Genomic DNA, 24240 nt, shown 5'->3' with positions numbered 1-24240 from the left:
GTTGCTATTACTAAAACATAGATTTGCTTCATTCATTCACTTGAGAAAAGTATACAGAGAGCCCTTTATTAACTGTTTAAGTGTCTTAATGCAGACTTACCTGGTATCACAAACTAACATTTTTCAAGTTCTTAATACCTTCCATTGCAACTCATCTTTCCCTTTCCTAAGAAGCCTCGCTGAAACCTAGGTCTCCAATTTGATCAAGTATTTATTTCACCTCCATTTTAATTTTAAGAACCAGTGTTTCATTGTTTCCCTTTGGTGCTTGCTCTGTGCACTATTTCTGTCCTTCAAGGCTTAGGGTAACTTCCTGTTTCTTCTTTCTCTGAATTTTCACAGCCCTTTTTCGTGATAGTTTTATTTACTTTATTTGTGGCACTCATCTTTCTATACAGCATAGCATGGAGAGTAAGCACATTGGGCTCAAATCCTAACTCTGTCATTCACTAGCTGGGTGACTCTACTCCAGTCACTTAACATTAACTAACTATGCTTCAGCTTCCCCATCAGTAGAATGGGAATAATATTTGTATATAAATCATAGCATTCTTAAGAGCAAATGAATAAGAAGCACTTAGAACAGTGCTTGCGACAATATTAAGTCCTATTTAAATATCTATTATTACAGTGATTTACCTAATTTTAATCTCTTCTTTCTCTCATAGGTTCTTTTTGTGGACCAGATGTATTTTTCTTTTCTGAATCCCCCTCTACATCTTACCAATTCCCTAAAAAGGTAGTCATGTAAAAAATATATTTGCTGAATTACTTACTGTTGAATACTCCGGAATTGTTCTGAAGGAACTTTAGAATTGTTCTCCAATCACTTCACTTGTCTGTATTTTAAGTTCCTAATAGTTCTTAAAATGTTTAACCAAAACATCCCTAACAATGGAGGGGGTAAAAAGTACTCCAGGATGGTTTGGGATAAAGATTAAAATTTCTATTCTATTAGCTCCAATCACCTGCCACTGGTTGCTAAAAGCACTATTTCAGATTGAGGCCCTTTAGGACACTATGAATGCCAAGATCAACTAATCTTGTCTACCCTTGCCTGACAGTCGAAAATGGAGATACTCATTTTTTTTTTAATTACTAATCTGGGGCTTTACCGTAAGAAGCCCATCCCTCCACGTAAAATTTATTTAAAATTTCAGTTTATCTGAACATTTCACAAGAGTTTTTCATTTCACTCGACAATACATCCATGTTTGTGTGAAGGTTGATCACACAAATTGAGTCATTCTTGTATTGTCCAACCACATCAGAGTTGAGAAGCCAGGAGGCAAAAGCACTCAGGGCACAGAGCATTGCTCCAAAAACGTGATTCTCTGCAAGCCAAGCTGCTGAAACTGCCTAGGACCAGTTATACCAAATAACTACTAAAATGAACTTCCAGGAGTCTATGACTAATTTTTAACTACCACCATCACCCACCAATCAGAGCTTGCCAGCTCCTCACAACTTTACTACTGTCAATGAACTTTCTTTCAAAACCATATGTAACATTTCTCTTTTTTTGTAAAATCCCCACCCTTTTCTTTGTTCTTCAGACATACCAAAGACACACTTTGTGTATGCCCTGAATTGCAATCCAAATAAAACATTAAATTTAGATATTTGTCTCTATATTTTATTTTGACTTTGACGTTTGTATAAATTTAAACACATAATTTTTTTTCCCTAATCTCTGATTAAAACTGATGCTTCGGAGAGATGTAACCATGTTTCTTAAACCCCCAGTACCTAGTATCTCCAGATGCTGCACCTCCAGTTGCTGTACCTCATTTTCAGAAACATAATCCTAGAGTACATATTTCCTGCAGTATATTGTTTTTGCGTCCTCCCAATAGCAACTAAAATATTAGTCCCAAAATAGCCATAAAAGTTTGTGATATATGACAGAATAATAGCAACATCTACATTTTAATAGGGCTAAGCATTTGTAAAATTATTTCATATAATCCTATTTAATATTTTAAAGAATATTAAATTCAAAAACATCACATTATAATCATGTATCAACTCAATCCTGTTGAAGCCTGTAAATAAATTTTTACTTTTCTCCAAAGTACAAGTCTGCTGCCAAAACACTAGCCAGAAGTAATTCAGGTAAATTGCTAAAATACAATGCTAGCATATTCAACAGGATAAAAGTGCATGCTAAAATTATCAGGCATAGTTACGATACTTAGTGAATACAAAAGCTGTCTTTCCTCCAATAAATTCTTTAGAACTTAAACGCATTATAATCTAACCACATAATTACTGTCCTGGGTCTACTTGTGACAAAAAAATTACATGTAATGGCTTCTTGTTTCAGTCAAAACAATTCTTCTCATCAAGAATTTTGATCAAATGAAATTACAGGCCCACATGATCTCCCCTCAGCTGGACTTTAAGGTCAATAACAATGAATAGGTTATATAAAACTAAATTGTCAATCTATCACGCTTTATGTTATCAATTCTAAATACAAAATAAATGGCACATTCTCTCAAGTTACTCAAGTAAAAACAGTTCACTTTACTTCCCTTTAAAATACAAACTACAATTTGGATTTATGGTGATACTGCTGCCCCGCCATTGATTTAAGTGCAGCTGGGACTGGTCACAAATAATTTCCAAATTCCAAATGTAAAGACTATGTATCAACTCAGAAGAACCTAAAAGAGGTGCAGACCCGGAAAAAAGGCAGTAGGGGAGGGCTCAGGTGCTAAAAGGCCTCATTAGAGTAACAGCGCATAGAACATGGAGAAGGGGAGGAGGGGCAGCAGGGAAGGTTGCTCACGGGGCCCCCACAGGTGAAGCCTTTTTTAAAGGCAGTGGGAAGAAGCTGAGTTCGTTTTGTTTTGGGAACAGAGACATGGTTATAGAGTCTCCATCGCGATTTGGATAACAATAAAAAGACCCTTTCCTACCAAGTTCTTTCCAGCTAAGGCTGTGACCTCTCCGCCGGAAAGTAGAAAGAGGTGTAGGAATGAATGTCCCAGTCTCAAACTCCAGCTGCACAACTTACCGGGACCCCCCGACCCAATTCATCTTCGCAAATCTTTTGACACCGAGGTCCCTGCGTCTAGAGCTCAGACATCTCAGCTCTGCGCCAAATCGCAGCTTCAACGCGATCCCCCAGGGCCTCCTGACAGTCTCAGAGCCTGAAGAAGCTCCTTCTGGTCCAAGGCCCGAGGCCCAACCTCCCAACAGCCTCTGCGGCTTCTGCGTGTTGCTTCCGGTCCTGATAGGGCCGCAAGGGGACGCTGTGGCAAAGCAGCCGGCCTGGCTGACAACGTTTTCATCGCGGAGGCAAGGCAAGCCTAAATAAATGGAAGCCTAACTATCTGACAGGGGCCACAGGATTCGTGTTTCAAAATATCTCCTTCATAATTTTACCTAGTTCTGACAGGTCTCTGACGTCTTTTTCGAATCAGAGACCAGACTTGAGAAAGAAAAAGAAGGCAAGGACACAGTTAAGGATCACTAACGCTAAAAATGATGTTTCCATTCCCATTAATTACCCCATACCCAAATTCCTTAAATATTCTTCACGTGCAGTTTTAATACTCCGTAAACAGGTGTTTATAAGAAACATAGCACTGTAGTAAGTTACCATTCTGTGCATTGAGTTGCTAAGAGAGCTTGATCAGGCCGGACGCGGTGGCTCACACCTGTCATCCCAGCGCTTTGGGAGGCCGAGGTGGGCAGATCATGAGGTCAGGAGATCAAGACCATCCTAGCTAACGCGGTGAAACCCCGTTTCTACTAAAGATACAAAAAATTACCCGGACGTGGTGGGACACGCCTGTAGTCCCAGCTACTCAGGAGTCTGAGGCAGGAGAATCGCTTCAACCTAGGAGGCAGAGGTTGCAGTGAGTTGAGATACTCCAACCTGGGCAACAGAGCAGACTCCGCTAAAAAAAAAAAAAAAAAAAAAAAAAAAAAAAAAAAGCTTGATCAAAACTTAATTAGATGTAAAGGTCCAAACATGTTAAAATCCTTACTGAAGAAAAAAATCTCAAAACAAAAATTGAATTATGCTATTTGTTTCTGTATTATGTTTGTATATCCTTACAAAACAATTATCTTACAAGCTGTCCTATAATATTTTGGTTAGAAACTAGGCATCTCTTCTTCCAAATAAATGCACAAAGTATATTTTTCTTAAATTGCCATGTGTTTTTCCAGAACATAACCTGGGGAAGATTTCACAATTTGATATATAGTAATCAATTTTTTGTTAAGTCATTGGAAAATAGTATTTAGAATAGGATTATGTCCCCAGGTAGACATCTTGTTTGATCACATAAATCCTGATTTTTATGACAAAATTCACCAAGGTATATCTAAAATTGAATTAGACCAAGTGAATTCAGCATTTCAGAGAATATTAGACTTTGACATGGAGTTGTTTTTTCAGTAACAAAACCATACAGGCAAGGAGGAGCAATGGCCCTGTGTATTAGCCTTTCCTACTTTCAACATTTTAAAACATATTGACTAAATTAACTCAAAGGGGAAATAATTTGCTAAGGGATTAACTGACTCTTTTTCTTTATTGTGAGTAAAGGGACATAAGGAGAGGTTGACCAAGTTGTTGAGTAAAGAACTGAGAGCTGGCACTCCATTTGTGGGTGCCAAAAATTAAAACAATTGAACTAATGGAGATAGAGAGTAGAGTGATGGTTACCCGAGGCTGAGAAGGTTAGTGGAGGACTGGGGGAGTGGAAATGGTTAATGGGTTGAAAAATATATTTAGATAGAATGAATAACATATAGTTTTGATAGCACAACAGAATGATTACAGTTAACATTTATCATACATTTTAAACTAACTAAAAGAGAATAATTGGAATGTTTATAACACAAAGAAATAATAAATGCCTGAAGTTATGGATACTTCATTTTCCCTGAAAGATTATTATGTATTATATGCCTGTATCAAAATATTTCATGTACCCCATAAACATATACACCTACTATGTACCTATTAAAATTAAAAAGAAAAATACATAAAAATTGCTCTACTGGACCTAAAATAGCACAGCGTTGGACTCTCTTATTAGCTATCAGTCATGCTAGCCTTACTCATGGAGGCATAAACAGCATGGAAAATGAGATTTTAGGTCAACATTTCAGCTATTACACATAACTATCTAATACCTAGTTCTTATTAGAACTGAGAGCTGGATGGGCCATTTCTTCTCCCTTACTAGAGTCACTTCTTTCCTTCCAGTCACAAGGAGGCAGTGAATTAGGCTAAGGAAAGAGTAACCTATGAGATGCATGTTCAGACAAGATATTTACTGGGTTTTCCTTCACAGAAAAAGACATTTCCTTGTGAACCAGGTATTAGATAGTTATGTGTAATAGCTGAAATGTTGACCTAAAATCTCATTTTCCATGTTGTTTATGCCTCCATGAGTAAGGCTAGCATGACTGATAGCTAATAAGAGAGTCCAACGCTGTTATTTTAGGGCCAGTAGAGCAATTAGGTAATCTCTTGGGTCAGGAAACAGTTCAAGAAAGCAATATGGCACAGATGAAATACTATTAAGCATTTATTGAGAAGGAAATCCATTCAAAATTCTCAAACCTTTAACAATTTATCTTTACCTATTTCTAAAAATTATTTACTTTCTGGATATTCATAATCTGAACATGCAACACATATATATGTTATGTATACATTTATGTATATACATGTATATATAATTCTTTTATTACAAAAATAATTTCTGATGTTTTACAGTTCATAAAACATATATAGTCTCTAATTTGTATTTTCTATATCTATAAACTCCATTTAATCCATCTCTTTCATGGATATCGGTAGTGTACGTGAGAATGTCACACTTGAGAGCACAGTGATTTGAGAATTATTGATTTTTAAAATTATTCTCATTGTTTCTCAAGATCTTTTCTAAGACGATTTCTCCCCTCTTAAGAAAATTTCAGTATTTTCCCATATAAACACACATAAAGTTGAGATGTCTGTGTGGAAAGTAGGCCTATATATGTTTTTTACTACAGTAACAAATGATTTTTTTCTCCTCTTTCTTTCCCAGTTTGGAATTCAAACTAAATTAACATTCTCTTAGCTTTAATTGCACACCGCCAATAGAAAAAAACTGAAAGAAGGCCGGGCGCTGTGGCTCACGCCTGTGATCTCAGCACTTTGGGAGGCCGAGGCAGGTGGATCACCTGAAGTCAGGAGTTCGAGACCAGCCTGGTCAATATGACAAAACCTCATCTCTACTAAAAATACAAAAATTAGCTGGGCATGGTGGTGGGCACCTGTGATCCCAGCTACTCGAGAGACTGAGGCAGGAGAATCACTTGAACCTGGGAGGCAGAGGTTGCAGTGAGCCTAGATTGTGCCATTGCACTCCAGCCTGGCAACAGAGTGAGGCTCCATCCCCCCCAAAAAAAGAAAGAAAGAAAGAAAAGAAAAGAAAAAACTGAAAGAAATATCTTGACATTCTTAGTTTTTTACTTACATGCCATATATTTTTACTTACGTGCCATATAGACTCAATTGTCTATACGGCTTCCTGTCTTCTTGAATCCTTCCTCTTCCTTATCTGAAGGCTTGTGCCTAGTCTCAGACACTACGACCAACTCTTACCCTTGAGATCAGGGTGAGGTGAATGGTGGGAGTGAAATTTAGGTGGTTAGAGTTAGGTCTTCACGTAAGTGGCTCAACATCAAATCAAATCTCACATTGATGTTTTCCACAGTTCAAGTAACTCACTTTCAACCTTCCTTGTACCATGATTCAGGTAACAAAATTTCTGTCTTGATCATTTTCCTGATAAACAATTCTTCATTCTCACAAGTCTCTCACTCCAGATGCTAAAAGCTTGTTTCTGCACTACAACCTCATTATCAGTTGGTAAACTGACCTACCTCCACCTAAGTCCTGTTTGAATCTCTAGTGTCCTTTGCTTCTAAATTTCTCACTGCCGTGCTCCTCCCCAATATGGTTGTATGAATTGCAAACCACTTGCCTCGACTTTCAGCTACTGTCTGACCCATGCGTCCTTCTGTGTACCATGTTCTGCCTAACAACATCCTGCCATCACCCCCAGTTAGGTTTACCCTGGCCTTTAACCTGTCCTGTCGCTGCTAACCCTTTTGTGTTTAGCTGTTAGGAAATGTGACAAAAATGAAAGGCAACCTTACCTTGCATACAACAAAAGCAAGAGCTTAGGAAGAAAAGAGTTTGACAATAACTTCCATGACCACTATGATCTGTACAGACAGGCTTAAAAGGTCTTAATGGGATGATGGAGTGTGCTACTAATATGGCCAGTTATCAAAAACACTTGCATGAGTTTGACACTCATGTGTCAGTCAATCTGCTGAATTGAATGCAAACAAATGAAGAGATATGTGATGACTGTCAGAATTAATATAACTACATAAGAAAGAAGTTTTAAAAACTTAAAAATATGATTACTTATAAAAGTGAGGACAGTTCTTTATTTGTGATAAACTCAGTAATGAAGATCATTTAATGCTGAGATGGATTTTATATTCCAGCACAGAGGTTTGCAAACTTCTCTAAAGGGCCAAATAGTATCTATTTTAGACTTTGTTGCATCCACCACTGTGGCTTGAAAAAAGCCATAGACAGATAATAAATGAATGGGTGTGACTGTTTTCCAATAAAACTTTCTTTATAAACACAAAAATGAGAATTTTATATAAATTTCACAGGACAAAATATTCCTCTTTTGATGTATTTTCAACCACTTTAAAAATGTAAAAATCATTCCTAGCTTAAGGGTCATATAAAATTAAGTGGCAGGCTAGATTTGGCCCACCAGTTGTAATTTGCCAACTTCTGTTCTAGCTTAATGCATATTTTCCTAAGGTTCTAATTGACTGGAAATGTGTATGTATGTTGGGGGCCAGCTGCTGGCAAACAAAACTGGCTATAGCTACTGAGTATGCTCAGTGTCACTTAGAAATCCCCAGAAGTTTCAGAATATACATCACTTCTGTAAGATTTCAGTAGATACCACAAGCAAAGGAGCAAGCAGAAAGGGAGTTTTCCGAGAGTTTTAATGAGATGGGGGCGGGGAGAGTGGACAGCAAAAAAGTGGTTTTTGCATATCCAAAAATATACTCAGCCTTGACTTAAAAAATGCTCTTGGCTGGGCGTGGTGGCCCACGTCTATAATCCAAGCACTTTGGGAGGTTAAGGCAGGTGGATCACTTGAGGCCAGGAGGTTGAGACCAGCCTGGCAAACATGGCAAGACCCATCTCTACTAAAACTACAGAAATTAGCCAGGTATGGTGGCGCACACTTGTAATCCCAGCTACTCGGGCTGCTGAGGCACCAACCTGGGAGGTGGAGGCTGCAGTAAGCCAAGATCGTGCCACTGCACTCCAGCCTGGGTGACAAAGAGAGACTGTCTCAAAAACAAAACAAAACAAAAAAAAGCTTTTTACATTTTTTCAAATATGCAGAATTGTCCTTGACTGTTGAACAGTTTAAATCCTCCATTATGGATGTGAAGAAATTTAAGACTCTTAGTTTTTATCAAATAACCAAATAGAAATAGGAAGTAGCCAGTAGATTATCTCTACAGCTAAACAAAACAAACAAAAAAGACACTTGCAAAAGACAAGGAATTCCTGAAAAATGAAGTAAGGTCCTAGAGAAGTTATTTCCATCATCCAACACCAGCTGAATTCCCAAATGGTTAAACTTTGACTATAAGTGCTACCACCCTCGAAGTAAAAACTACCTAACACATGGGAGTAGTAAAAATGAAACATTGATCTCATTTACTTAATAGTCGCCTCCTTGTAAATAATTATAAGTACATCAGATCTCCAGTTATGGGGCTGGAAGATTTTTATCATAAGGACAAGTAGGATGGAGGGGAAAAAGGGAGAATGTCTAGAGGCATAGCAAATAATTATTTTCCATAACACGGAAGACTTTTATCCTATTTATTTACAAGGGATACCCTCAATTACAACTTGTCTATTAGGTTCTGAGACCTTATGTGAAATCAGACCCCCAAAAAAGCCGGGGGTGGGGGGACGGAAAAACAGATCCAAGTGTTTGTATTTGATATTTGGCATTCTCCAGTGTCCCTCCCACTTATCACTTTCTTTTCTGATCCCTTTCAGATTCTTTCCATGCTTTTTCCATATTCATTTTATGTTGATCCTCTTGTCCCTCCTCCCTCATTTCCGTGGTTCCTTCTCCCTCCTCGTCTCGTTAAAACTCTTGGAAATCTCCCTTTCTGCTTGCTCTTGTTTGCGGTAGCTACTGAAATCTTACCGAAGCGATGTATATTCTGAAACTTCTGCGGGTTTCTAAGTGACACTGAACATGCTCAGTAGCTAGAGACGGTTTTGTTCGCTTGGAAATCTCCCTTTCTGCTTGCTCTTCTGTTTGCCGTAGCTACTGAAATCTTACCGAAGTGATGTATATTCTGAAACTTCTGCGGGTTTCTAAGTGACACTGAGCATGCTCAGTAGCTAGAGCGGTTTTTGTTCGCCAGCAGATGGCCTGATTCGACCTCTCCAAAAATAGACATTTAACTCTCTGAACTCCTGTTTAAGGAAGGATGTAATTCGTTTTGCTCTCTCCTCATTTTCAAGGTTCAAAGGGAAGCTGCTAAGATTCCAAGGTCCCACCGCCCTCACAGCCAATGAGGGGCCTGGGAGGGAGGAGCTTGGTGCAGCTGGAGCTTCTGAGAGAATTATTCCCGGTAGATGCAGCGGAGTCTGAGCTCTGCTGCATCTGTCACAGCAGAACAAAATTAAAAACAAAACAGTGGAAGAGAAACGCTGCAGACTATGGGACGCTGTAGGACTTTCTGAAACATTTGCTGGGGATTTCTGTGAAGCATGATCTTTTAAAACGAATTCTTTTGGAAGCCGGTTTGGGTAACTGGGAAAATGACACATATGCTAAATGCAGCAGCTGATCGAGTGAAATGGACCAGATCGAGTGCTGCTAAGAGGGCTGCCTGCCTGGTGGCTGCGGCATATGCTCTGAAAACCCTCTATCCCATCATTGGCAAGCGTTTAAAGCAATCTGGCCACGGGAAGAAAAAAGAAGCAGCTTACCCTGCTGCAGAGAACACAGAAATACTGCATTGCACCGAGACCGTTTGTAAAATACCTTCGCCTGGAGTGAATGCAGATTTCTTCAAACAGCTACTAGAACTTCGGAAAATTTTGTTTCCAAAACTTGTGACCACTGAAACAGGGTGGCTCTGCCTGCACTCAGTGGCTCTAATCTCAAGAACCTTTCTGTCTATCTATGTGGCTGGTCTGGATGGAAAAATCGTGAAAAGCATTGTGGAAAAGAAGCCTCGGACTTTCATCATCAAATTAATCAAGTGGCTTATGATTGCCATCCCTGCTACCTTCGTCAACAGTGCAATAAGGTACCTGGAATGCAAATTGGCTTTGGCCTTCAGAACTCGCCTAGTAGACCATGCCTATGAAACCTATTTTACAAATCAGACTTATTATAAAGTGATCAATATGGATGGGAGGCTGGCAAACCCTGACCAATCTCTTACAGAGGATATTATGATGTTCTCCCAATCTGTGGCTCACTTGTATTCTAATCTGACCAAACCTATTTTAGATGTAATCCTGACCTCCTATACACTCATTCAAACTGCTACATCCAGAGGAGCAAGCCCAACTGGGCCCACCCTATTAGCAGGACTTGTGGTATATGCCACTGCTAAAGTGTTGAAAGCCTGTTCTCCCAAATTTGGCAAACTGGTGGCAGAGGAAGCTCATAGAAAAGGCTATTTGCGGTATGTGCATTCCAGAATTATAGCCAATGTAGAAGAAATTGCCTTTTACAGAGGACATAAGGTAAGATAGAAATTAAGGTGATGGGTGAAATGTGAGACTGTTCAAGCTGCCACTGCAGTGCCAGATACCATCTGTTGTCCTGTCGATGGACCCACTTCTTTAGTGTCTTAGATTCCTCTGACATCTAAACCTGTATTAAAATACATGCTTCATTACCCCTTTTAACCGTAACCAGTTAAAGAATTATAGGGTGCAAACTTTTCTAAAGTGTCATGAGAATAAAATTTGCAACACTCTGAAAAAGCCTACTTAGCCTCAGTTACTCAAATATGGTCAGAATTATTTCTAACGTGTTTTCTTAAAACTTAAATCCCAACTTGGTAGGTGGCCCTAGAGCACCTACCAGAAGAAAATATATATTTGGAAACTAAGACTAAACATGTTTCCATTGAAATGGAAAATTTAGAATGATATTCTTTGTTGTTCCTTTGTTGTCGAAGGAGGGGGGGAACCAGGATTTCTTACAGAAGACATTTTTAACAATTTTGCATGTCTGATCAATATGGAGCATCCCCATTCCCAAGAAGCATAGGAAAGTGTCTCACAAAATGGCATTTCTACTACTCTTAGTTCATGTTCAGCACTATATTTTGACAAAATGAAAAGAGGAAGTGAAATGAAATTTTGTCCAGCTTTGAAAAAAAAAAAAGCTGAGATTAGAGAAGAAATGAGGAGTACAAAAGGAGTTTCAGAATGTTTTCAATTATTGAAGATTTTCAACATTAAGCAGATCCCTAAAACAATTAGCCCAATTATACATACTCATAGTATATGAAGGTAACTTCAGAATATGAAATAAGACAGAAATTTTAAAGGCAATGCAATCTTAATTTAAATGACTTGGTGAATAAAATAAAGTATTCTACTGTTGAAGACGGCATGTCAATCACCAAGCAGAATTATTTAATTTTTAAAGCATCAGTAATTATCAGTGTCTTTTTTAATAGCAGTAGCAACCTGAAAAAGAATATTTAAAGTAAATTTAGGACTCTTGCTCCCACTTGAAAATTACCTCATATATTGTATTATATCATATTGATTTGTGATTCTTCTTAAACTATTGAATTCAATGATATAAATTATAGTGTGTTTAGACTTCTTGCATAAAAGACAAAATCCAACAAAGTGAGTCAGTTCAAAAGTAGAGTCTATACATATATATGTCATGTGTCCATTTTCAGGTATTTTTGGTGTAATCAACAAGGACAAAGCTCTAACAATTGTTTATTCATATCTTACCTAATATCATTTAGTTTTAACATCTCATGCATAAAATTTAAATATCATAACTATAAATTACTTATATGTATTTTATACCCAACATTATGTCCACTGAGTAGCATAAACTTTTAAAAATAATACACATGTGACCAAAACTAAATAATAACTAATACTGGTATTAATCTGTATTTATTGGTTGTTAAGACACATAGATAATGCCATACTAAAAAAAAAAAAAAAAAGAATATGTATATGTCTTTAAGGAAAGTCCTCAACTCTTTTTCCTCTCTATAGGTAGAAATGAAACAACTTCAGAAAAGTTACAAAGCTTTAGTGGATCAGATGAACCTCATTTTATCCAAACGTTTGTGGTACATCATGATAGAACAATTCCTGATGAAGTATGTTTGGAGCAGTAGTGGACTAATTATGGTGGCTATACCTATTATCACTGCGACTGGCTTTGCAGATGGTGGTAATGACATTTATGCTTAATCTCAAATATATGTTTAACATTATTTCTTTTGAAGGTGCCATTGCTAGTTTTATGTGGGCTAAACTGTGTACATAGTAATTATTCTAGTTAATAATAGTCCAAAACAATGGCAGACTTTACAGCATCCAGTAATAAGACCAGCAGTATGAAAAATAAGACAGTGGCTCAAAGACGTTTCCAGTTCTGAGCTATTTCAGAGATCTCTGATGCAGTGTTTCTGGGAGTTGACCTTGAGCAATTTTAATTATATTGCCTAATATAGGATGATTCTCTAGTTCACACTTAACCTCAGAATAAGTCATTACCCTCAGAAAGAGTATAACACAAGCTTTCCTTGTGTGTTATAAACGTTAGTTCTACACATCCCATACATTTAGTCTATAAATATTCTATAACTGAATTTGCCCTGTTTTGTGATTTGAAAAGTCAATTGACTACAGTGGGCAAGCAGGAATATTGCTTCAGGGAATGCTTAAATGCCATAGAACAAGGGCTCCTCTACTTGTGAATAACATAGATAACCTCTTATGCAGCATGATTTGGTGGTTTTGTAGGAATGGTGGTTGTCAAGCTGCAGCTGGCTAATTCTATCCTATCACTGTCTCAACAGTTTTTAATAACAGTTTTCATTCTTTGGAATAACAAAGAAAGATAAAGGCAAGGAAGAAAAACCAATGTTAAAATGTTGTATCATCCTTGGATGGGAGTTTGGATCTTAATCTGTTGGAACAGAGAAGAATTAACTGAAGAAGTATTTTCTACTGTTTTCCTAAAATAAGACATCCCTCTTTAAAAATCACAGGACTAAAATTGGCCATGGTGTTTAAGGAGCTAGACAAAAGCATAGGCTTTGTAGTGAAATAGAGTTTTGTTCAACTTTTGGTTCTCCCTCTTCCTACTTGTATCCTCTTAGTCTGTTTAATTAGAGTTGATTAAACTCTCTATACCTTAGTTCCCCATTTGTAAAATGAGAACCAGAAAGGCTACTTCAGAGAATTGTTGTGAGGATTTAACTGAATAATGTTTATGAAGTACAGAACATGTTATACTTGATATGTGGTGACAATTATTACCTAGAAAATAAAAGGTGACAATTATTACCTAGAAAACTAAGAATATTGTTACAGAATCTATACTGTTTTATAGTTATTTTGTGTAGAATTAAGGATTAATAGCTATTTGTTTGAAGTGATCTAATAAAAACAATAATTACAATATGCCTAAATGTTTTGAAAAAGTGCTTCAATGTTTTAACTAATGCTTACAAAAACACTTGTCAAAGTTGAGTTATCCTTAACATAAATATGTTCATTTTAGTAAGTTAGTATTTGTCAGCCTTTCTCTGTGGCAAGTGCTATACATATATCAATTATACTTCACAACTGAACTGTGTAATAGACAGTATATGTAGACCACTGAGAAAATTGAATTTTATATGGTTTTATGTTTCAAAATTTACTAAAAATAATTTAATTTTAAAAAGTTTATATTGAAAAAGGTATTGTTAGTAATAGTATTTTAGACATAATCCTTTCATAATGAAATAAAATTACTTTTTCAAAAGAGTATTAGAGAGAAAGACACTTTAAAATCTATGGTTTTAATATTAGTTTTACCAAAAAAAGCCAAAACTATCAGATATTCACTTAAAAAGTCATTTCTTAAAATAACAATACTCATTTAAAAAATTTAATATATAATGTACATTAGAGAAAACTCTATAGACAAGATTATGATGTCGTTTTGTTAGTCAGTGCTTGGACACACCGGTGTTATTAGAAAACCCAGGAGTATTCAGCATAGAACAACAAAAATGCAGCTATTAAGTGGTGACAAATTAATCCCACAGAGACCAGTAAAAAGTAAACAATGTATAGAAAGAATCTAACAAGCTTATTTAACAAGATGTAATAATATATTTAAAAATAAATCCTACAAATCCTGAAAATACCATGGTAAATTAAAGAAACATTAAAATTTTAGATTGAAATATAATAACCTCATTGAGGCAAGTGAAGCAAAGTATTTTTTAAAGCTTCTTTCAAAAGAAAATTTTTGTATAGAGAAAAGTAATGTAAGAATTTCATAGACAGGAAAATGAATTCATATGACAGAATACTGAGAATGTTCTTCAAAATCTGTAATATTCAGGATTACTATCTGTGCTTGTAATGTTTGCAGATATATGTATGTATTTACCAAATACATTCATCATACAAAGACTTAACACATGAAAATACCAAGTGACTTTACTCAGCCAAAATAATTTTTTAAAGATAATAGTATATCTTTAAGGTTTTAGTTCTTGAAATTACATGCCATGTATTCTAATCTAATCTTCAGTCATTTAGTTGTCCCTTATGTTAAAGTGCATGATGCTATATATTTTAAGGCAAAAAAAAAAAAAAAAAAGGTGGAAAAATAGGTGAGTCAGGAAGAAATGGCAAGGGGAAAATGTGAAGTAGAGGGGGGACAAAAGGGAATAGAATAAAGAAAAAAGAAGGTTGCTCTTCAAATGTTGGCTCTGCTATTTAATAGTTATCCTTTCTGGGAAAGTTACATACACTTTATGTACATCAGTTTTCTATCTTAAGTATGGAGATACACATCTTTCAAAATTTTTATGAAATTACATGTAACATAATGTGCTTTGAAACAGTCCTTGGCTAAATAAGAACCTAGGCAGAAGCAACTGTTAATATTTATCATATTCTTACCCTGTGGCTCCTGAGTCAGATTTCCTGGATCTTACGCTGGCTTTTTTGCTTTCTAGACTGTGACCCTGGGCAAATCATGTAATCTTTTGTCCTTCAATTTCCACATTTCCGAAATAGGAGAAATGATAGCAGGGTTGTTACAAGCATTAGATAAGATCAGATATGTAAAACTTAGAACAAGGCCTGGCTCACATATATTCAATAGATGTTTGCTAATATGATCATTGCTGTAGTTTAAAGGAGCAAGTTTGAAAGTGGATTAGGAATTCAGAAGTGAAAATGGAGATAGGAAGAACCTGCACAATTTTTGTTGGAAGGGAAAGGAAAAATAATTCTATAGCAGATTTGCTGTACTATCCACCTAAAACTTTAAGTGAAATCTTATGGTAAGGACAGGATTATATTTGTATTTGAATTCTCATAATAAAATTACATATAGAACATGACATTTTCACATCAAAAGAGGAGTTTAAAGGCCATCTGGTCTAGAGCCCCAGCTTTGCCTAAAGTCACACAGGTAGTTAGCGGAAGCCCTAAGGATGGAGGGCGTTCTGTAACTCCAGACGCACTGCTTTTTTCTACTGCATCATACTGCCACCATATTAGCTACATTGGAACTTACTCTGTAAGGAACGTGGGTAAGCTTGAGGCAGATTAATCATGGGACCGAATGGTTGGCAAAGAGGCATTGAAGTGGTTAGTTATGTAGAATTTCTATTACATTATTTTAAAAGACTACCACCCCTTTATTTACTTAGCATTAAGAGAATGACTGAAATTATGTGAAGAAAATAGTTACCTGAGGTCTACAACCTCAATTCTTTAACATTAGTAGGCTGCCTTTCTTCTCTTGATATCAAAAGCTGTTCTGGGCAAGGAGGCCAGTGAAAGCTATGAGGTTCCTCTGTCAATATCTTATCACACACACCTAACGAGCAGGAAAAAAGAACGTCTAAGCTACTAGCACTGCCAGTAATGTCCACATGTTTGTGATCTGTGAGTGTGAAGTAGAATATCAGGAGTAACTGAAAGACACTGCATACACTCTAGTAGCATTAGTGAATGCTTTTATTCCTAAAATGTACTACCAATAAGATTATATCCATAGCTTCAGCTTCTGCTGCATTATTGTCTCTCATTCCAATGCCAAATCATTGAAATATTATTTTATATTGTGGGCCAATTTGGATATAATTGTACTCTTTTTGACCAATGAACATAGCAGTATTATCAATACATATCAAAGGCATACTTTAAAACTCTAATTAGGTATGCATATAAGTGACTATAATTGTTTAAAGTACAGTATATATGCCAATATGGGCATAATCATTAGTGTACCAGTTAATGAGTTGTCACAAAGTATACTGACCTTCTCACTACCAAGTAGTATTTGCTAGTTTGAAAATTACATAAATAGTATTATGTAATACATACTCTTTTATGACTAGCTTCTTTCACCCAGTATTATGCTTATGGGCTTCATCAGTGTTACCAAGTATAACCATAGTATATTTATTCTCATTGCTATATAGTATCCCATTGTATGACTATACCATTTTATTTAACCATTCTGTTGTTAGTAGACATTAGATTGTATCCAGTTTGGTGCGTATTAATAATAGTGCTGCTAAGAGCATTTTTGTCCATATCTTTTGGTGTATATATACATATCTGTGGGTACTTAACTAGAAGTAGAACTGCTAGATTACAGCCTATGCATAGGTTCAGCTTTAGCAGATTTTGTAAAGTTTTCCAAAAAAAGTTCTTTCAATTTACATTCCCAACAGCAATGTGTAAGGGTTCTAGTTCCTCCACATCATCTTTGTCTGGCTTTTTCGTTTTAGACATTCTCATGAGTGTATAGTGGTACTTCACTGTGGTCTTAGTTTGCATTTCTCTAATGACTAATGAGTTTGAGTACTTTTATTTATTCATTGGACATTTGGATAGCCTTTGTTATGATGTGCCTGTAAGTCTTTTGCTCATTTTTACATTGGTTTATCAGTTTTTTCATATTGATTTGTAAAAGTTTTTATGTATTATGTAATGAGTCGTTTGTTGGATATATAATATACATGCACACCACACACACACACACACACACGCACACACACACTTAATCTCAAATATATTTTCCCATTCTACATCTTGCCTTTTTACTCTCTTAATGGTGTCTAATAGAAATTCATACTTTTAATATAGCTTAATTCATCAATAATTGTCTTTATGGTTAGTGATTTTATGTCCTATTTAAGAAATATTTGCCTAACTCAACATAATAAAGACATTCCTTATTGTATCTTCTAGAAATTTCCTTGGTTTTTCATTTCATATTCAAATCTTCAGTCATTTAGAATGGATGTTTATATGTGGTGGAGGATAGGCGCAGGTTGTAAATTTTGTCAAGATTTGTCAAGATGACAAAGAGAAAGATAATGAAGAGAAATAAACTCAGATGATAAGTTTGAAAAAAGTAGAAGAATAAACTTACTTTTTATTTTTAAAAAATAATATACTTTATTTCTTTAGATAGGTTTTAAGTTTACAAAAATTGATCAGAAGGTACAGTGGTCCTAAATACCCTCTCGAGATCCCCATAGTTTCCCCAATGCCTTATATCTTGTATTAGTGTGGAACTTTCATTACAACTGATGAACCAATATTTATTTGTTATTAACCAAAGTTCATAATTTACATTAGGCTTCACTCTTTGTGATGTATAGTTCCAAGGTTTATGATAAATATATAAGGCATACCTTAAGTTTAAAATTCTTTCCCGTTTTTTCTGTGAAATAACAAGACATGTGACCAATTTTTAATATGCACTTGTTACTATCAGAGCTCAAAAGTAGCAGTAAAATGAACAGGTATCGTGTTAAATATGAAATCCTTAAATGAGGAACTTTTGACAAAATAGCTAAAAAAATATTTAGTGAAGACAAAAAGAATGTATTGACCTAGAATAAAAACTGCTTAGTATTTTAGGTCATGGATTTATATCTCTGACACTAAGGAATCTGGCCCTGTCCTAGAGGTCAGGCAATTGGCTGTTGGGTGCCTGACAAAATACTACTGGCAATACTCTCACAGTACCTGCCAAAGAAGAACTAGTAGAATAAAAAGCCACATAAAATCTGGAGGAAGTTTTTGTTATTTTATTGCTAAAAACACGAAGAAGACCCAATAGGCATTAATCTGCCAAAGCAAGACAGAAATTATCATGCCATATGAAACGCCAGTCCATCTGTGCAAATGTCTTTTCCTCTTAACAGAGGCTGTCGATGAAAACTACTATTCAAATCCCTTTTAACCCAAATTCATAAAATTCCATAATTATTTTAGATTGTCAGCTGGATTTTCTATGAGCCAAAACTATTCTTAGCATTTTAACTGATTTAGCAATTTACTATTTCGGTACTCTTTTTGTGGCTATCTAAATTTTATCACACATTTACATGTCTTTAAGAATATCTGTAGTCTGTTCCCAGTCTATTTATGTAATCACATCTTTCGCTTCTCCCTTATACCAATGCTCATGAGCCTTTTTGTTTTCCTTCTTTAGGCAAACTAACTAATTAACTTCAAGGGGACTAACAGTAGTTCTCTAGAGCAGTGATTATCAGTAGGGCTAGGAGAGGACACATTGGACTATGGTAAAACATCTCCATTAACTCATGGTGCTTCTGATAGTCCATGAAATCAGTGCTTGACATCAACTCATACTGTAAACTTAACCAATTTGTCATTCAATTAGCATTACTTGACATGTCCCTTCTCTGTGCCATTGCCTACGCGGTACTTTTAATCTATTAAAATTGTATGCCATCTTCAAGACGTCTCTCAAAATCTACTCCTCCATGAAGCATTTTCTGTCTCTTGCAGCAAGTAATAATTTTTGCCCTCTCCAAACACCTTGCATTAACTTATCCAGACTTCACTACATAATTGTTTAGGAATTTGACATCTCTCTTCTACCAAGCTATAAGCCCCCTCGGGAAAATAAAATCTGAAAATCACATTTCTTCCTGTTGTGTCCTGCAGTATCTTGCCTAATTTCTTGCACGTCTAGGTGTCCAGTAAATACTTGCTGGGTGAATTTTACCTTATGTTGTGCAGGTATCCCTTTCAAAATAAGTTGAGCAGTCTATGTGCAAAAAAAGTAAAAATATCTGATAATTATAACAAGGCATAAAATATATATTTGCACTGAAATCCTTTGAGATAAATTAGAGTGAACTAAATATCAAAATGGGCATGGGGCTATCTATATCACTGCTACTTTCTTCCTTAATTTATAATATCTAGCTTGGAAATTTGAAGATAATCTATAGAAAGACCAGCTAGAGAATCAAAGTGATAAAAAGATTAAAGTAACAACCTGGAGAATGTAATTTTGAATACTAAAACAAAAATTGAGTGGATATACAATAATAGCAACGACAACTAGAAAAAATAATAACTGCTGATATTTAGAGCACTTACTGTGGGCCACGTATTAGACTAGCACTTTATTTGGTTTTCACCAATAACCCTTAGAACCCTAAGAGATAGAGCTGTTTGAGATAGTTATGTACCTCATTTTACAGGTGAGAAAATAGGTGTGGAGAAGTGTCTTGCCTACTTACCTTACTACTTGCTCATGAGGAATAAAGCCTAGATTCAGACCTAGTCTAATTCCTAGCTCTTAACCATAATTCTCCATTGACAGTAATTTTGGATGTTCATCCATCCATCCATCCATCCATCCATCCATCCATCCATCCATCTACTCATCCATCCATTCAATACACATTAAGGAGTACTATGTGTTAGACACTATGCTGAATACTAGGAAAAAAGAATAAAACACACAGTCTTGACTTTCGAAGAAATTAAAGTTCACTGAAAGAGACAAGGATTCCTAGGAAAACCTTTAGTAAAGTGTTAACTCTTAAAGAAGGAGAAAAAGTTAAGCAAGAAAGGAAGGAAAATATATTAAAGTCCAAAGAAATCACATATACAAATGCCAGAGGATTAACAGAGTATGTCATGTATGGGGTGCTGCTGGAGCATAGGGTGAAGGATGGTTGAGAAAGGTAGACAGAGACTATATTATGAGAATCAGCTAATTTACATTTCTATTAAAGAAACCACACCACAAATATTTGCTTATTAGTTAGTAGTATTAATATTTAATTACCAGATCAATACTATTTTATTGCCCAGTAGGTATTTTATTTTATTTTATTTTATTTTATTTTTGAGGCAGCGTCTCTCTCTGTCACCCAGGTTGGAGTGTAGTGGCGTGATCTCTGCTCACTGCAACCTTTGCCTCCCAGGTTCAAGCAATTCTTGTGCCTCAGCCTCCCAAGGAGCTGGGATTACAGGGATCTGCCATCACGCCCGGCTAATTTTCGTTTTTTCAGTAGAGATAGGGTTTCACCGTGTTGACCAGGCTGGTCTCAAACTCCTGGCCTCAAGTGATCTGCCTGCCTCGGACTCCCAGAGTGCCAGGACTACTGGCATGAGCCACCACGCCAGTCTGCCCAGTAGTACTTTATTGCACCCTCCTCAGGGCAGGGAGTCCAATATGGAAAGGGTTGAAAGAATGCTAAATGAAAATAGTCTTAGTTCCTTTTGATTTATTTGTACCAAGTCTCATTTTGGAAAAGTAATAAAACAAGAGGAACTTTAAACAAAATCTGATACAAACACTGTTATTTCTCTCCTCTCCTCTCTGCTCCTCTCTCTTCCTTTCTTTTCCCCTTCCCTTCCCTTCCCTTCCCTTCCCTTCCCTTCCCTTCCCCTCCCTTCCCCTCCCTTCCCCCTCCCTTCCCCCTCCCTTCCCCCTCCCTTCCCCCTCCCTTCCCTTCCCTTCCCTCTTTTGAGAGGGGGTCTCACTCTGTGGCCCAGGCTGGAGTCCAGTGGCATGATCTCGGCTCGCTGCAACCTCCACCTCCCAGGTTCAAGTGATCCTCCTGCCTCAGCCTCCCAAGGAGCTGGGACTACAAGCACACGCCACCACATCTGGCTTATTTTGTATTTTTAGTAGATACAGGGTTTCACCATATTGGCCAGGCTAGTCTCGAATTCCTGACCTCACGTGATCCGCCCACCTAGGCCTCTCAAAGTGCTGGGATTACAGGCGTGAGCCACTGCACCTGGCCCAAACACTGAATTTTCAATGATTCATTATATTTCTAGAAAATTGCTACTACTAACGAAAAATTAATATGTGGTTGTTTTAGCCACAATTTAGTTTGTATAATATAAAACATTAAGTTACTAAAAAAAAAAAAAAAAAAAAAAACTCAATAGTTTTGTAATTTGCTTTTATATCTAGAGGATGGCCAAAAGCAAGTCATGGTTAGTGAACGGACAGAAGCCTTTACCACTGCTCGAAATTTACTGGCCTCTGGAGCTGATGCTATTGAAAGGATTATGTCTTCATACAAAGAGGTACTTGCATTTCTTATTGTCAATTCGATTAAAATAAAATTTATGAAAATCAAGCAAAATGTCAATTACCAGTATACTTAGTATTTTGGAAACATCTTTTCTCTGCCAAAATTGCTGAGTATAATCAAGATTAAGGGCAGCAACTCCCCAGTGTAATGCTGCTAATATCCTTTGTTTTTATACTATCAATTGTTACTTCTCTTTGTCTCTCTATAGTATGTTATCTTTGTTTTACATTGTAAAGAAACCCTTAGGTATGAACTCCGGAGGCAGAGTGCCTAAATTTTCGTTTTTGCTCCAGTATTTACAAATTATGTGACCTTAGCTCAAGTTCCCTAACGTGTCTGTGTCTCTGTTTCTTCATCTGTAAAATGGGGATAATGATAACACTGACTTGTGGGGTTGTTGTGAGTTGATACATGTAGAATATTTAAAACAGCACATATTAAACACTCAATAAATGTTAGCTAATAACATTTCTTATATATCTTGCAAGCTTTTACCTTTCCTTTGTTAAATGGGTAATACCTTCTTACCATTCCGCATTCCTTCTGCAGAGTTTGAGTCTTCCTCTTTTGTGTCCATCTCAGTGTATATCTGATGTTTCATCACATTATAACTGTCTATATTGCCTGCATCACACCACTCAGCTCCTTGAAGCAGGAACTGTCTTACTCATCTTTACATTCCTAATATCCATTTTCATACTTGCAATACTGTATATGGTCAATAAATATTTGTTGACAAAATAATAATAAGACCTGCAGATACCACAGGACCAACGTTAAAATTACTTAATTTAATTCAGATATTATATAATCTTCCCATAAAAGTTATTCTCACTACCAATTACTCTTACGGCTATCATATTAATATAAATTCTAGAACATCATTATAAATTTAGCTGCATATTAAGTCAGCCTTGAATAAACTATATAAAAGAGTTACAAAGGGCTAGCAAGCAACTCAATTTTTTTAAAAAGTTCAAATAGTAATGTTGATAATCTGGAGACAGTCTTTGGGATAGATTTGTTGATGTAATAAATTACTTAATATTAAAATTAAATGACAAATCAAGATTTTGTTTATCGCACATTAAAACATTGTGCTATCTAAGTTAGAGAAATGATATCAATTAGTTTTTCTAAACTGTCTCCAACTCAACAAATTATTGCATTTTGCCTTATTTTGCTTGAATTGACTTTTAATCATAAAATGTTCACTTCTAAAAATTCTTGTACTGCTGTGACGGCACATGAAAGCACCCACCATGTCTTCTCTGCTAGCACCAGAGGGACCAAGTTTCCTTTGTAGAGTTAGGGTTCTAAGACAAATTCCCTGTCTTGTACCCCAAAGTAATTTGTCTACCGGCACATTCTTAGTTTTTTTCAGACACTTCTGCTGTCTTCACACTCCATCATGGTCCACTGATTCATTGCCTCCTGCCTTTCTTGAATTGACCTCTACTTGTGGTTTTGGAATTCTTTTCTATGCAAATATTTATATTTGCCCAGGTTTCACTTGAATCCATATTTTGTTAATCTTTAAATTTGTTTTCCTCTACTTGGCAACTAAGAGGTTCTTCTAGATAACATTAGAAATCATTTAAATAGCTATAACATTAACATACAGAAATGAAATAATAGTGTAATTACAGATCTCTCAGTAGAGATGTGTGGTAGAAGGCTTTTAATAATAATACCTACACATTTACTGCTTACGTTTTGCATACACAGAAATTTTACACAAATGTCGACATTGTTGTATTCTGCAATTTATTAAGAAATATTTATTTCTGAGATGTCTTGATTATTCTTGTGCATTCTTGTGCAAGAACTATCCTTAGTTCTTGTGCATTCTTTTTCATTGAGACACATGTTCTTGATAAGAAATGAGTCACCTTTCACAGTACCCTGATAACAAGGTGTTCTTTTAATAGAAAAACAGCAGTAGGTTAACCAAAGTAAACAGCTGAAAGAATAGGAACAAGGCACCATTCCATTGAGCTTTGTGGACTAAAGTAGAGATTTAGCTCATCTTATAATCTTACCTAGAAAAAAAGAATATATTTAATGTTTTTCTTTGGGCATATAAATCATGTTTGGCTTCAAAAGAAGCTGGATTCTGGGAATTATACTGAAAAGGATTTGAAGCTTTTCATTGAGCTTGCTCTCAATATTGGTATCCTTCCAAATATAGTAATTTTGACAATCAATTTGGCTTGGAAACATTCATTTCATAATAGGACAAAAGGTACTTTTCTCCTACTTAAAATCTTCTATTTTAAATAGAAAAAAGATACAAAAAAATAAAAGATTATAATTTCATTGAATGACCTTAAGCTTTCCACAAAATTTTTAATTTATTGGAAATGAATTTCATCATGTAAACAGAGGCCAAATCAGAAATTTGACTGAATGATCCTTAACTCTCATTAATATTCTAAAATCTGTGTATTATGTTTTATAATTTCAATCAAACATGTTATGGTGTTATAGTGC

General features: G+C 35.9%; 2 protein-coding genes across 7 annotated transcripts in view; one reads left to right on the top strand and one right to left on the bottom strand.

Annotated features, from left to right (window-relative positions):
- The window catches only part of REDIC1 (regulator of DNA class I crossover intermediates 1), a 101447-nt gene extending 91998 nt beyond the window's left edge, over window positions 1-9449 (bottom strand). Inside the window, exons 1-2 of one of the 2 annotated variants that reach the window (XM_077953861.1) lie at window positions 9303-9449; window positions 3783-3911 (exon numbers count right to left, since the gene is read on the bottom strand). Coding sequence is in view for 1 of the 2 variants with exons in the window: in XM_015151447.3 (XP_015006933.3) it covers window positions 3023-3045 (23 nt within the window). In the remaining variant the exon portion in view is untranslated. Of the gene's footprint in view, window positions 1-3022; window positions 3196-3782; window positions 3912-9302 lie in introns of those variants that run through there. The other variant, XM_015151447.3, reaches the window with a different exon arrangement.
- A 288-nt stretch (window positions 9450-9737) lies between these two features.
- The window catches only part of ABCD2 (ATP binding cassette subfamily D member 2), a 124180-nt gene continuing 109677 nt past the window's right edge, over window positions 9738-24240 (top strand). For 4 of the 5 annotated variants that reach the window (XR_013400960.1, XM_028829407.2, XM_015151446.3 and 1 more), the window contains exons 1-3: window positions 9738-10864; window positions 12380-12560; window positions 21624-21739. Coding sequence is in view for 4 of the 5 variants with exons in the window: in XM_028829407.2 (XP_028685240.2) it covers window positions 9926-10864; window positions 12380-12560; window positions 21624-21739 (1236 nt within the window). In the remaining variant the exon portion in view is untranslated. The remainder of the gene's footprint in view (window positions 10865-12379; window positions 12561-21623; window positions 21740-24240) is intronic. The other variant, XM_077953860.1, reaches the window with a different exon arrangement.

Source organism: Macaca mulatta, chromosome 11, assembly GCF_049350105.2.
Source record: "Macaca mulatta isolate MMU2019108-1 chromosome 11, T2T-MMU8v2.0, whole genome shotgun sequence".
Taxonomy (NCBI): Eukaryota; Metazoa; Chordata; class Mammalia; order Primates; family Cercopithecidae; genus Macaca; species Macaca mulatta.
The sequence above is the reverse complement of the archived record's forward strand: the minus strand, read 5'-3'. Positions and strand labels throughout refer to the sequence as shown.